Raw genomic sequence first — 15443 nt, forward strand, 5'->3', positions numbered from 1 at the left:
GGTGGGCGGTCCGGCGTCATGTTGACTGACATGCATTGTCAGACCAGCCAGGGACAGGCAGCAGCAAGTGCGCATGAGTGGGGAAGGTGAGTGAATTTTTCACCCGTGCCCAGTCATGCACACTTGCGTTTCCACTGGCTTGCGCATGCCCATTAGGAGCGCCTCGGTCTCCTAATGGGCAGGCGGCGGGCAAAGAGCAACCGTGCCCTAAGCCAATCCTGGCGCTGCAGCAGCGCCAGGATTGGCTGAGGGGTTGTCACTCCCTCCAGCCCTGTTCCAAGAGGCGCCATTGCCAACGCGGACCAGGAGCAGAGAGAGGCGGTCAGGTAAGTTTTTCATTTTTTAAAATTTTCTCCCTCGGCCCCCCACCCCCGCGAGTACTGCGAGCCGCGACTGTATATGAGCAAGTGTGCTCCATCAAGGCATGTCCAAAGTACAAGAGAAATATTGCCACAGAATTACATTTCTTAATTTCTGACCCCTATGTTAGACTTTTATTGGGTCATCATCTTCAAGATTAAGGGATGAAAATTCTGTGTGCAGTCACCATTCGAAAAAAGTAATGAGCCCACAATCATGGATATTTACTAGCTATGTATGTATAAGATATTTCTATAGCACAAGCAGAGCACTGTACAAGTTCAAAGACAACCATAAAGGAAACAATCTTTAGGAGAAGTAGCTGGGTTATGGACAGTTAATACATCCTGATGTGTTCTTTAAAGGGGTAGTTCTTAAACCCTTTCTAATTTGGAGCAGGGTTGAGGCAGTCTGTTGGAAGCAGGGATATTGTTCAAGATCCTAGGTAAATCTATGGAAAAGGCCTGATGCCTTGTTTTTTATACTTCTTAGTCTGATGGTGTCCTGGCTGTGGGTGTGCCCAGAACCATCAGAGATGTGAGCTTCTCTGCAAGATCAGCCGGGGTCGGTAAATGATGCAGGTGTTTTTGAAGATAGTGTGGGCCAGCTAGGGGAGCCGGTTGAGTTTTATCATGATGAGGGTGATGTGATCATACAAAATAAGAGCTGTGCTATTATACACAAGTCTCAAGCTAAAAGCATAATCCCTTCGACTGTCAGAAGTCTGGTATAGGGATTCAAAGCGCCAACTTATCTTTTTGAAACAGATTACATTGAATCTGTGTATATTGTATATATAACTGCTTTTGTATACAAAATTGACAGGGTTTTTAAACTCTGGATAGGTTGTTATCATCCACTCCCGGATCACTGCATTTTTTCCACACTTGCCTCATCTCATTGCTCTGTTTTGTTTATAATACTTAATATACTGCAGACTAATCACACCCGAAGGTGTATCTCATTGATTTCCTGATACAGAGCAAGACAAACCAACTAGAATAGGCAGGTCTTCAAATAAAAAAAAAAAAATCTAACAAAGTCCGTACAACAGCTAATATGGAAAGGTAGTTTATTCCAGTAAAAAAGGCAAGGTAAGAAAAGGACAGGCCACCCAATCTCGAGCTGCGGGCACTGAGAAAGGCTTTAGCCTTGGTTCGAAGATGTCTAGTGGGGCAATAGGGGATGAGATTCCTTTCTAAATAAGTTAGACCCTGGCCAGCCAATGACTTCTGCGCAAGACAAAAAAGTTTAAGCTAGGATTGCTTCCGGACCAGAAGTCAGAGCAGGGTTCTTGGAGTTGGAGCAGATGGAGTGCCAGGAGGAAGATTACAGACCAGATGTGCAGCTGTATTCTGCACCACCTATAGTTTGAAATGAAGGGCTTCATTAGCCGCAACCATCAGGGCATTACCAAAGTCATTACATCTCGTGATAAAGGCTTGAATAAGTTTCATGGAACTTAAAGGGAGCCACTGGAACACTTTTCTGAGCAGGCGCATGGTAGCAAAACAGGTGACACAGACAGAGGGTCTCATCAAGCATAATACAGATGTTTCTAATTGTACTCCTAGCACAAGGGTTGGGACCATAGAGTCTTTGCCTTCCTAAACAAAATTTCGCTTTATCACCAATCAGCTGGAATAAAATGGTAATCAACGCCCCTGAATGTTACACGACTCACATTATCACGGATGGTTCACAATCAATCTTATAGCTATCAGTGAGCCCAAACCTAAGCTAATGTTAGAGGATGTCACAAGGCTGTTTATGGGATACTGGAGATCATCCAAAATCTGACAGAAGCACCTGGAATACAAAAATGTTTTGCCATGTTCAGAATTATACGTTCATAAATACTTCCTATTAGATGATCACAACAACACAGGACTTCCCTTGCAAAGAACACCATATACTAATTCTTTCCAATGGATTAACTGCAGTACTTGTGTTGTATAATACAGCAAGCAGTTGGTTGTGTGCATCTTCTAGATCTCCTCACCCTTTGAGCAAGACAAAGACTTAAAATATGGCATTCTTGGAAGTACATGCCAATTGCAATAATGCAAGCATCCATTGGGCTTCACGCCTTACCCATCAACTGATGTTCAGGCATATTGCCCGGTATTACCTTCAGACTAACCGTACCAGATGGCTTGTGCCCAACAGTAGGGTTCGGGATCTAACAAATCAGTTTGGTTGCCTCAAGCAAGACTTGTATCTAATACAACAAACACGCCAGTCCCTTCCCAAACAAAGGGAAAAATATAGGGAAGGAAATTTCTCACTCACCAGCAACTGCAGCATGGACATTATTCTTTTCAATCAGGAGATATCGAGGACTTTCTGGGAACCAAGGCAGTAGCAAGAGTTGTATAAAAGTGGGTACAACGACAAGAGAAAGGAAAAGGGGCCAATCTGCATCCTGAAATTCAAACACACAAAAGGAAGAATTACATTTCAGACACAACACAGTATTCGATTAGAATCTATCTTTGACAATCTTTAATGCCGAGGAATATAGAAGGCTGTCCAACATTTAATATGGAGGAAGAAAGGGGACAATAAAACAGGGAAAATTAGACATCTAAAACAATACCAAAATGCATATTAAATTTGATTGGGAATAATGGAAATGCAAGGCATACTACATAAAAAAACTCAGCATAAATTACTTAAGTATTGAACTATCCAATAGTTAAGAATTCAATGTACATTTTAAAAAGGAAGGCAGAAATACTGTCACCAGAGCTCAGAAACGATTGCACCTGCCACACAGCTCAGTGAGCGCCATGAAAGCCAATGTTCCAGTCTCCGTGGACTTGATCCTTGAGAGTTCTCTAAAATGGCTACCTTTGAGCTGGTCATCAGTAACCCATCTTGTGGACATGAACCGACCATTTGGTTTTTATTATGTGTTTTGAACCCCACACTCTACACAAAATCTACATATCTACCAGAAGGCCTCCTGTCCCAATTATCTCGCTTGATCCTTGCACACATGTGAACAAATGTCCCGTCCATCCACATTTGCTGCATTGCTTACCAATGGCCGGACAGTACGGTGGCGAGGCCAGATGACTGAAACTACTACATCTATAGCAAGTAAGTGTTTTGTTACACTTTCTTACAGCTTGACCATCAGCACTATCCCCAACAACACACACTTCCGTCACCTACAGCACTATCCTGCACAGACTTTATCCATTGCTACGACTGTTCAATTGCATTAGCAGTGGTAATGGCATCCTGTAACTTTGGCTCTCCCATCACCCACATCTGTTCTTGCTCCTTCTTATTTTTACCATTCACGATTATCTGGTCTCTTATTTCATCAGTGATAGCCCCAAAGTTAAAGTGTAGTGAGAGCCCTCTCAAGACTGTAAGGAAATCGAACTCCTCCCCTTTACATTGGGCTCTGATGTAAAACTTAAATATATTCAAAGCCATAATAGAGTAAAGTTTAAACTCAAATTAAATTCAAAGAAAAGCCTCCTCCAATGCATTATGATCTCCCTCACCTTGTTAAGGAACCTGCAGCAAAGTTCTAAATGTCAATTGACCTGCCAATCCCAAGCAGTGGGGCAAAATGTTCTTCCTGTCTGCTCCAATCCTGTCCCCATCAATAGCTTTCATATACGTAAGGAACTCATCCTTTCTTCTTGACCATGGTATGAGAGGATCCCCTTTGTTCTGTTAAAATTTCTCAGAAGGTTCAAACTGCATGTTTGAACAAGAAATGCAGGGAAACCTAGCAGAATACCCTCAAGATTACTTTCTTCAAACACATGCATTCAAATATGCAGGAAGGGATTATACAAAAATGCATTGTTCAAACATCACACCGACAAAACATCGAATGCTCTTAAAATAATTAACACCTGACAGTGAATTTGTACTCTAGTAAACACTGAAAAAATGCTTATTTGATGTGCACGTCGGTGCCAAAGTAAAGAAGGGAATCAATCCATGGTAAAGTTTTGCTTTGCAGTGTGTACATTCAGAGTTTATCCGATTGGAAGTACGCCACAATACCACCTGGCCGGACGGATGTGCTACTTACGGGTGCAATAAGAGATACACATATAGACCGGGAGTAACCCAAGAGCGCACCAATCAAGACTTTCAGACCTAACCGGTAGGAAGACTATTATCTACGGAACTTACATGAAGTTCGGGGTATAGATTGCCCCTTCCATCACGACATACAGGCCTGCTAGAAGGAAGAACGGCTCCATGGATCTTCCTAAATAACACGGGATTATTCCTGACACTGCTCACCATGGAGAAACAGTATTTCTCCGGAAGATCCCAAGGAACATGTTTGTTAATGTTAATGTTATAAGGTTCTTATATAGCGCCTATCACCACCGGTCTCTAAGCGCTAAACAGAAGACCCCAAACCTAAAAATGCCTCAGAGCCAACTGCCTGCTCCAATTAGGCTGAAGGTGTTACTTTTCCAAACAAATATGTCTTCAGTTTTTTCCTGAAGGAGAGTAAGTGCGAGTCTTCCTTCAGACTGAGCGGAAGGTCATTCCAGAGTTGGGGAATGAGTACTGAGAAAGCACAGCCTCCTTTAGTTTTTAAATTAAATCTGGGTTGAGCCAGATTGGAGGTGGACCCAGAGCGTAAGGGTCTACCGGGAACATACTTCCTCAGGCGCTGTTTGACATACTCTGGGGCATTACCAAAGAACGCCTTGTGGGCCATGCAGAGGCATTTAAAATGAACCCTAAGCTTCACAGGCAGCCAATGCAGTTTACGAAGGAGTATAGATGCGTGCGAGCTTCTAGGAAGAGAGAAGATCAGTCTGGCTGCATCATTCTGCACGACCTGCAGTTTCTTCATCAGATTCTGTGATAAGCCCAGGTACAAAGCATTACCATAATCAAGCCTTGAGATAACAGTCGCTGAGACGATGGTTTGCAGCGTCGAGGCTGAAAGAATGGTGGTAAGCTTACGTAACTGCCGCATCACGGCCGTGCAAGAACCCACCACAGCCGACACTTCAGGGGCCATAGTAAGATCCGCATCGATCTTCAGGCCTAAACTCTTCACTACTGTGGAGGGGATAGGAGTTTAGCCGAGTTCTGGGGGCCAGTACAAATCATCCCAGGGGTTGGCCTTGTTGGTGAGTACCAACACCTCCGTTTTCTCGGCATTTACCTTGAGAAAGTTGTTGGTCATCCAGTTAACCGTGAATCTAAGAAGATTCCTAACTGATTCATGGGCTTCTGATGTTTCTTCCAGCTGCACCAGTAACTGCATGTCATCCGAGTAGTTAAAGATCTCACAGTTCCTACGCGTGAGTTCTTCCATCAGGGGTTGCAGATAGATGTTAAACAATAAGGGAGAAAGTGCGGACCCTTGAGGCACCCCCCATGTCACATCCTTAATCCCGGATAACTGGTCCCCCATCTGAACCCTCTGAGTGCGGCCTGATAAGAAGGACTCTAGCCACTTGAACGCCTGGCCAGCGATCCCCAGCTTCCCGATGCGGTCCAGCAAGATGGTATGGCTGACCGTATCTAAGGCTGCCGACAGGTCGAGCAGAATCAGGGCACATGGTTGTTTATTGTCTGCTCTGATTCTTAACTCATCGGTGACCGTAGCCATGACCAGTTCTGTACTGTGCTGTGGCCGGAAGCCTGCCTGCCTGGCATGCAGTAGATGGTGTTCTTCCAGATAGCTGGCTAAGGCGTTCAGGACATGTTTTTCCAAGATCTTACTTAGAAAAGGCAGTTGTGAAATAGGCCTGTAATTTTTCAATGCCTTAAGGTCAGTACCCGCTTTCTTCAGGAGTGGGGAGACTCTGGCTTCCTTCAGAGATGCTGGGAGGTAACCCGCCTCCAGAGAGGCATTCAATAGATGCAGTAACTGGGGTTGAATACCTGGCAGAGCCAGTTTGAAGATTTTCGGGGGGCAGGGATCTATAGAGGATCCCGATTTGATGTGACTAACCAGTTCTATCAGGTGCTTACCATCAATATCAGGGAAGCTATACAAACCCCCGGCAGGCTGCAAGTTGTCTAAGCCAGGTTGCGATGGCAAACCATCTGACAACGTAGTGATATCCCTCAGGATATCCTGTACCTTCTGGAGGAAGAATCCTTGAAAGGTGTCACAATCAGGCTGACCCAGCCCGCAACTTTTATCATTCAGCTGTGTAAATTCCCTTAGAATAACAAAGGTTTCCCTTTGTTTATTCGTGGCCTCCCTGATTCGACACTCATAAAAGGCGGATTTCCTAGCCAAGATAGCAAGTTTATAGCTGGCTAAAAGAGATTTATACGTTGATGACGCTGCAATCCCATAATCCAGTCTCCACCTGCGCTCTGCCTTCCGGAGATCTTGCTTCATTTTTCTAAGGGATGCATCAAACCAGGGAGCACCTTTCCCTTTTTTCCGAGTAAGCTCTAATCGTTCTGGGACGAGCTTATCTAAAGCAGAGCGAATCCAGGTCATCATGGTCGTAGTATATACATCCAGATTTCCCTGCTTCATCTTAGGAGGGGGGGGAGGAGAGTAGAGTTGAGACTAAAGAATCAGCCTCAATCTTTTTCCAAGGGCGGAACTTCCTCCTTGTTTGTGGAGGGGCCGCTAATAAGAGATCTCCCGGAACCCAACATTTGATCAGATAATGATCTGACCAGACGTAAGGGCTGACTTCCAGGATTTTCATCAGTGGCAGGGAGGACCAAACAAGGTCAAGAGTATGGCCCTTCTCATGGGTGGGGCCCTTTACTAGTTGGTTTAGATGGAGGGTGGCAAGGTTAGTTCCAAACTCGGACGCAATGGGCCCCCTAGGAGTCTTGTCCCAGTGATAGTTAAAATCCCCAACCACTACCAGGGACTTATATCTAGATGCCAGATCTGTCAGTAGTTCAAAAAAGGAATCATTTAATTCCGGTGAGCTCTGCGGTGGACGATATACTAACAGTACCAGAATACATGAGGATTTCAGTGATATTTTTATCCCTAATACATCTGCACCAGCACAGCTTTCCGCAATGATCTGTGTTACCTTAAGATTCTTCTTGAACATAAAAGCTACCCCTCCCCCTCTGCTGTCCTTAGGGCGGTTATACCACAGAGCATCGAAGTTGGGAGGTAACGCAGCTAAAATGTCCGGTGTTGATGAAGTCCCTAGCCAGGTTTCTGAGAGCGCGAGGATGTCTATCTCGCCCTCGCCCAGCAGGGTAAATACCTCTAGATGGTGTTTATGTAAGGATCGTGTGTTGAGTGTGGCAATTATCAGACCTTGTGTACTGGTGGAAATGGGTCTGTCCTCTACCTGCAACAGGTCTTCCGACCGAAGGCTGGCATATGTTATCCCATCCAGCATAGTTATCCCTTGTCGAAGAGATCTAAGGGTAGCGGGTGAGTAGACCCATGGCCGACCAGGGGGGATGGCCCTTTGGCCCGTCCTGGCCCGGATGGGCACAGACGGGCTTTCCTCTGGCGCGACGCTGCGCGCGACCATAATGGCCTCTAAATAGCGTGTGGTAGGCGGTGCTCGCTCGAACTAGAGTGCAGCCCCGGAAAACGTCTTGGGGGCGTCTCAGCCCTACTCCCAAGATGGCGGTCGTAATGGGATGCAAACACCCAAATGGTGAATGGTGATGTCACAAATTTTAAGTGCAGGCAATGCGGCCAGTGGGGAACAGGCAGAAACAATTTAATGTCAGCAAAACAGCAAGTATACACTTTTTAAAAATACCCTTCAAAGTAATTGCAGCAGTGGCGAAAATTTAAAATACAGCGTGATGTTAGCGTATCGGTCAGTCTTTTGACCGCGCGCCGACCAACTGGCCCCTAAATACCATTTGCCAGGCAGTGCTCGCTCGAACTAGAGCGCAGCCCCGGAAAACGTCTCGGGGGCATCTCAGCCCTACTCCCAAGATGGCGGTCGTAATGGGATGCAAACACCCAAATGGTGAATGGTGATGTCACAAATTTTAAGTGCAGGCAATGCGGCCAGTGGGGAACAGGCAGAAACAATTTAATGTCAGCAAAACAGCAAGTATACACTTTTTAAAAATACCCTTCAAAGTAATTGCAGCAGTGGCGAAAATTTTAAATACAGCGTGATGTTAGCGTATCGGTCAGTCTGTTTGCCCTCTATCCTTGGCCCCCAGGTCATTACAGCCCTGAGAAGACCCTCAAATTCCAAACAGGGTTAAAACGTAGTCTACACCAAGGAAAGGACAGTCTTTAGGCAAAGGCACCAAAAAACATTCTGGTCGCTCCTTCTCTATTGTCTGAATAAGCATTTAATACAAAACAAAAATGGAGAGAAAGGGATTCTCACAATGGATAACCATTGGGGGGGGGGGGTTACTCCCAGTCCCCTAGTCAGTACAGTATCAAACAAAGCCAGGGAGTACTCCCAATCGACAGAAAACTGTCTATAGGGTATTGGAACGTGGAGCAAGTGAAGAAATAATCTTTCTTAAGAGGACCCCTCACTCACCAACCTAGTTGGTGACATGCTTCATCATCGAGGTCCCACCCGGACAGCTGAGTGCCAACCGGGTGTGCTACAACACCTGACTACAGTGGAGCTGGTTTTTTGAATGAAGGTGAATAGTGAATTTAGATTAAAAATTGGCCAGATTGAACCCAATGGAAAGTATTTTATTCCAGGGTAATTTGGACAATGGTTAAAAATAGTGAAGATACCAGGGAAGGTTAGATTGACCCAAGGTATCTTATACTGAAGTGAATTTTTTTTTTTGAGGTCTACATGTTTCAACCATCAGTTGCTATTGCTAGGTTTTTGTCAGGACCAAAGAACGTGACCCGGATGGTGCACACTCGCTAAGGTGTGCCCTGCCCTTGGTCCGTGATTAAGACCTAACCCGCTACTCACGGTTAGGAAAACCTTTCTTCAAGTCGTCAAAAGGGAAAAATCTGTAAAGAAAAACAAACGAACACAGGACAAACATATAATACATATAATCGTCACTCTATTCGCAGAATAAGCATTTAGACGTCCTTTAATAAACCAATAACCTTTTGAATTTGCTATATTTTTATAAGTTACTTCACTGTCACTTCTTGTAGAGGTTTGGTTATTGTTACTTCACCTGGGGCTCTTTATCTCTCATTTGTCAAAACACCTACTACTGAAATAATATGCGCCGCTGTATATATGTGTAGATACTTTGTCTATTTTTTTGCAAATAAAAGAATACACAACTCAGTTCGGCTGAACGGAGTGCTTTGACAGCTTGGATCAGACCACAGAACTCAATTTTACAACAGATATGTACTGTTCTATAGTCTGAATCTTATTGTCTTGACTTCACTCCACACGGAAAATTTCTGTGAGTATAGAAGACTGTCTTTATAAAGGAGTTTCATGGGAACACTTGTTAAAAGCTAATTGCCATGTGTATTGGCATGAGTACCATGCACACACACTTGAAATCCTGCGCAAATTGAAACTAGGCAGAAATAATGCTCATAAATGCAATACATGCTTGTTACTAGCCTGAACTGAAGTCATATCCAAAATGGTGCTGCCGACTGTATCCTGCAACGTCAATGCGTCGTCTATGAGCCTGATCCTAAAATGGTGACCGACATGCAAGGACGGACCACGTAAGTGTGAGTATGTCACAGGTTACGCTGTCCACACTCTCCAGACACTCTTGCTAGAGGAAGATGATGCCACAGGACAGTCTCCAGCATGGGCACCACAATGAACCATGAACACATAATATAAACACAAACACTTTGGAAATCACAAAAAATGAGATCGGGGTAAGTCAGAGGATTTTTTAGAAGAGGCCTATAGAGCTGGATTTGTTCTTCATAAATGAGACCCCAAAAGCTTTGGAGTTCATTTTTCAAAAATGGGAAAGTATTTCAGCATAAGTGATAAGGCAGAAGACCTCATTTTGGAGTCAGGGCATGCCCGGATAAAGTCCTGCACTTCAAATAGAATATCAGGTTATTATTTTTAGAAGAATACATCTTTATGGACTTTTTAAAATGAGGACTGCCCAATTTTCCCCGACTACTGCTTCAGGACAACATCAGCAGATATCAGTGTATTAAAAAGTAAGGGTGTTCATCAGATTTTTTATATTGTTACTACTAGAATGTCTGCAACAGCCAAAGATTTTATAACTGATATTTCACATGTGCACATGCCTTGAAAACATTATGTAAAGTTAAAAACAGAAACATAATTACCCTAATAGAGCAAGAGCTAGAGTTCCTCCTTGTTGGGGGGGGGGGGGGGGGGGACTATAATGTACGCTTTTTTTTATTTCAGGAGTATTTTTTTGAGCATTTTTCATAAACAATAAAGAGCAAACAAAAAGTAAAAAAGAGTCTAATAACACAAGGGACCAATCTGAGATAAACATTTCTGTAGCATACAGACCTGGATGGTTGCTAACAGTGGGTGAGCATAAGAGGAGCAACATATGTCGTCTCGACAGGCCCTTGAGTGGAATGGTCTGACAAATAATAAATGATAGAGGTAGATGAAGAGAGAAGGGAGGTGTGCTAGTAGGTATAGAATCGACCCCGCTGTCTGTGGGTAACATCTAGGAGGCACGCAGAGCAATTAGTTTCAAGTGGAGTTCAGGTTATGTGCTCCGATCCCTCTAAGAAGTCATCACCGGGTTTAGGAGTATGACTTTTTCAGGTCTAGTTACTATCATGTTTGTACATGTTTCGAGAAGGGGTTATGTACCGGAATGTAGAGGTGGATCTCCTGGTGGGCTTTCATGGTGGTTTAGAGGTGGCAAAGTAATTGTCAAAGGAGTTCCAGATAGGTGAGTTGCGTACAATCCATGGGGAGTTTTGTAGTGAGATGTTATCTGCTCCTATCGGGAAGGAGACCCAGTTTAGCCAGGATTGGAAGGAGGTGGCGGATGTGTTCTTCCAATTAGCTAAGATAGTTTTGTATGCAGCAGTGAGTAGGATATCAATTAGTAGACTGTCTTCATAAGATCTTATGTTTGGGTCTAAAAAACCCTCGAGTAGTGTTAGGAAAGTCCGCTCTAGAGGGACTCCACAGGTGGAATGGATAAAGCTAAACACGGAGTCCCAAAAAGGGGAGACTGCGCTACAATAGAAGAGGAGATGAGGGATATCACGCATGGGGTCATTGCAAGGGAGAGTTTGTGGAGGCGTGCAGGGGTCCAGAATGTCCTGTGCAAAAACCAGAAAATCGTCTCTGCGAGTGTGGGTGAGATTTTATATGAGACCACTGATCTCCATATCTGATGCCAGGTTTGCGGCGTAATCTTTTCAGTGGGGTCCCACTTAGCTTGGTGTTTTGAGGGTGTGGTGGAGGACTTCAGTTGTATAAGGTGGTAAAACTTAGAGGCCTGGTGACCGGATTTGTTAAAGGATAAAATGGTCTTGATAAGTGAAGGGTCCTTATTTGGAGGTTGGAATTTAGAAAGAGCAACCTTAAGTTTTAAAAAATCATAAAGATCTAGGTCTTGTAAGTTAAAGTGGTTTTCCGGCTCCCTGAACGGTAGCGGAGATTGAGGAGACCCGAGGTCTTTCAAGAAGTTGACGACTCTAGAGGCCCAGTGGGACCAACTGGGAGGAGAGCCATGGATTCTGATTTTAGGAACGCTCCATAAGGAGGTCATATTTGAGCTAGAGAGCAGGGTTTCTAAGGTTTTATCTATTCTCAGGAGGGCCCTTTTGGTGTCGAGAAAGATCTATTTGCCTGAAAGCGGGAGTTTGGGGTTGCTAGTTAAGAGAGATCGGGTGGAATTCGCCTAGGAGCTCCCTTTCTAACAAAAGCCATGTGGGGGTATAATCCAGGGCTTGGGCAAACCACATTGAGCCCTGTCTGGCCAGGAAGGCAGTTTGGTAGCTCTTGAAGTCAGCAAGATTAACGCCACGGAGATGCACTGGGAGGTGTAGTTTCTTTATTCAAATTCTCGGTCTTTTGTTTTGCCAAAGGAATTTGTTTAGTAGTTTGTCAATCTTTTTCAGAACTTACAGTTAATGGTAGCATATATTTAAGGTAGTTGATTTTGGGTGTGATCATCATTTTTATGGTCTCCACTTGGCCCCACCACGTTAAAAATTTGAGTTCCATCCCTCAAGTAAGGTTTCTACCTTCCTTAGAACTAGTGTCTCGTTGTGTTTCAGGGATTCCAGTAAGTCTGAGTTAAATTCCAAGCACAGATATTTCAAAAATTTTGGTTGCCAGGTTAGACCTGTGTTGATGAACGGGGCACTGGAGCAGAGATTATTCAGACGGAGAATTTCAGATTTGTCTTTAAGTTTGTAATTGGAAACTTGGGCATATTCTTCGATGGTTTGGAGTAGGCCCAGAATAGATTGACTAGCCTTTTCAGACATTATTAGGATATCGTCAGCTTATGCCGCGACTTTCACTTTAATGTTATTGAAGGCAATGCCATGAATGTAGGGGTTGGATCTGATCTTGTGGAGTAAGGGTTCAAGGGATAGGATGAATAATGAGGGAAAGAGGGGGCAACCGTGCCTCATGCCTCTTTCTTGTTTAAATTCAGTGGAAAGTAAGCCACCAGACCTGATCTTAGCAGACGGACCGCTATACCGAGCCATGTTCTTTCTAGTAAAGGCATCACCTAAATTATATTTCTTAAGAGATTCACTGAGAAACGTCCATGAGACCCTGTCAAATGCTTTTTCAGCATAAAAGGTAACCGCTACCATTTCAGAAGGGGCCAATTTAGCTTTTTCAATAATGTGGCAGAGGAGCCGGGTGTTATCGTTGGATAGCCTGTGTTTCATGAAGCCCAATTGTGAGTGTCCAATTAGGTGAGGCAGGAGAGGTTCCAATCTCTTGCAAAGTATCCTGGCGTAGAACTTTGCATCCAGGTTAATTAGAGAGAATGGTCTGTAGTTTTAAACTTGTGTATGGTATTTCCCCTCTTTGGGGATTACGATGATAGTTACTTCACTGGTGGTCCTGGAAATAGTGCCTGAGTCGGCAAAGTGTTGAAAAAGCGACAGAAGAGTTGGTTTGAGTATATGGGCGAAGGTTTTGTAAAAGCTTCAGTATAGCCATCTGGACCGGGTGCTTTGTTTGATTTTAACGAACAAATTGCTGAGTCGAACTCTTCTATAGAGAATGGTGAGCTTAAGATAGCTTTCTCTTGATCCGAGATGGGATGGAAGTGGGATGTCTGAGGTATTCCGCACAGGCTGATGTTTGGATCCCTGAGTAGTCTGTGTATAAGGACTGATACAAATCTTTAAGTATTTCTAATATTTTCTGTGGTTTGGTATGTGTAATGTTAGATTTATCCGTGAGGGAATCAATTCTCTTGTGGTTTTGATTATGTTTCACGTAGGAGGCCAGAATTTTCCCTGCCCTGTTGGCGTCGCATAAGTTTAGGCATTTGAATTTTTTGACCCATATACCCGCTCTTTCACTTAGGAGTCTATTATATTCATACTTCTTGTTGGAGAGTTTTGAGAGGGTTTGGGGATCCATGTCGGACCTGTGGGTGGCCTCCAGATCTTTAACATCTTGTTCCAAGGCTAGAAGTTCTTTGTTGTGATCTTTGTTAATCTTAGTTTGTATATTAATAAGAGTGCCCCTCACCGCGGCTTTCAGGGCGTCCCAATGGTTGACGGGGGAAGTGTCAGAGCTAGTATTATCTTCTAGATAGTTTAGAATGTTTTTTCAATCTTCTCTTTGGATGAAGCATCTCTGATTGATTCATCATTGAATCTCCAGATCTTACTCGGGGTATTCATATTGGTGCCGATAAGGGAGAGAGTTATGGTTGAGTGGTCTGAGACTAATCTCGATAGTATGTCTGTTTGGTCGATTAGGTGCACATGTGGTTTGGATATCATTAGGTAATCGATTCTGGAGTAGGATTTATGGGTGTGTGAAAAAAGGTGCAGTTTCTGGTGTCTGGGTGTTGGAGCCCACAGGAATCGTGTAAGCTAAATCTTTCACAGAGTTTGGGTAATGACCTATGTGCCCTGGGGGGTTAAGGATGCCCCTGGATTGTCTATCTGATGTTACATCTATGGGGAGGTTGAAGTCGCCTCCCATGATAATGAGGTCATTACCAGGTATTTTGCTCAGGGGGAGCTTTTTATTGTGTATTGTATTTTAATTGGTTACCAATAAATTAAGCAAAGCCAGCTGTTAACTAAATTGTCCTGAAAAATGTAAATCATTATTTCATTTAACCATATGTAACTGGCAACAAATAATACAAGCTCAAATACTACGGTTTATGTGATCAAACCAAAGGGCACCGACAAATTCAAATACTACCAACAAACAAAGTTTACATGATAGGCTGTATACCGAAGAATCAAGGCTAAATTCACTAGGGTGCATGGCAGTTGTAGTGTCCTTTGTAATCACTATGTTTAACTTCCGAAGAGTAGTAAATTAAAACAAGAATTTATTAATCTACTAGAGATATAGCTTTTTTGCAGATACCTTTTTTTTTTATTTTGAATAGCAAGATTTATTTTGTTTTTAATTTTGTAAGACTTATGTGGGAAGAGGGGTAATGCATCAACTGCAAGTACATTTGCTCGGAGTGTTAGTAAAGGGCCTGTGAGTACATCATAACATTTTCTTTAAAGTTTGGGAATGTTATTACTTGCCTTATTCCTAAAAGGAATAGATCAATGCACAATGCATTCGAAGGCCCCACCTTGTTAAGTATTCCGCATATCATTTTGTCAGGAGATTTCCTTGGTGAAAACTTAACTGCATACTGCTCTTAACATGTGATGGGTGATCTGTTGAAAACGCATTGTCTGGTGTGCTTGGCTTGTTTTTCATAACATTAGGATGAAATAATGGACTTTATTTTTTAAATGTTCGTGCAGCTGTTTTCTGAAGTCATAATTCAACATAATGCTTAATTATTTAATACTAAAGTTTGGACAAATCTGAAATTACGAATTGGAATATTGAGCCTATGCCAGCAGAAGAGATGAAAACGAAAACATTTAGCCACAGGTTTCAGCATTTGCCAAGTTAACTGTATATACTTTATTTAGGAACCCAGCTACACCTCTCCAGCACTGAAAGGAATCCATTTTGAAATGTTTGATTGGCAAACATGTT

The 15443-nt window shown here is 43.3% G+C and overlaps 1 protein-coding gene across 2 annotated transcripts in view; it reads right to left on the minus strand.

The window, feature by feature from the left end:
* Positions 1–15443, minus strand: part of LOC146867631 (solute carrier family 2, facilitated glucose transporter member 9-like) — a 348731-nt gene that overhangs the window by 106466 nt on the left and 226822 nt on the right. For both annotated transcript variants that reach the window (XM_085606472.1, XM_085606473.1), the window contains exon 6: positions 2653–2785. In XM_085606472.1, the coding sequence (XP_085462598.1) occupies positions 2653–2785 (133 nt within the window). The remainder of the gene's footprint in view (positions 1–2652; positions 2786–15443) is intronic.

The sequence above is a fragment of the Triturus cristatus genome, chromosome 1_2 (genome assembly GCF_964204655.1).
Source record: "Triturus cristatus chromosome 1_2, aTriCri1.1, whole genome shotgun sequence".
Classification (NCBI taxonomy): Eukaryota; Metazoa; Chordata; class Amphibia; order Caudata; family Salamandridae; genus Triturus; species Triturus cristatus.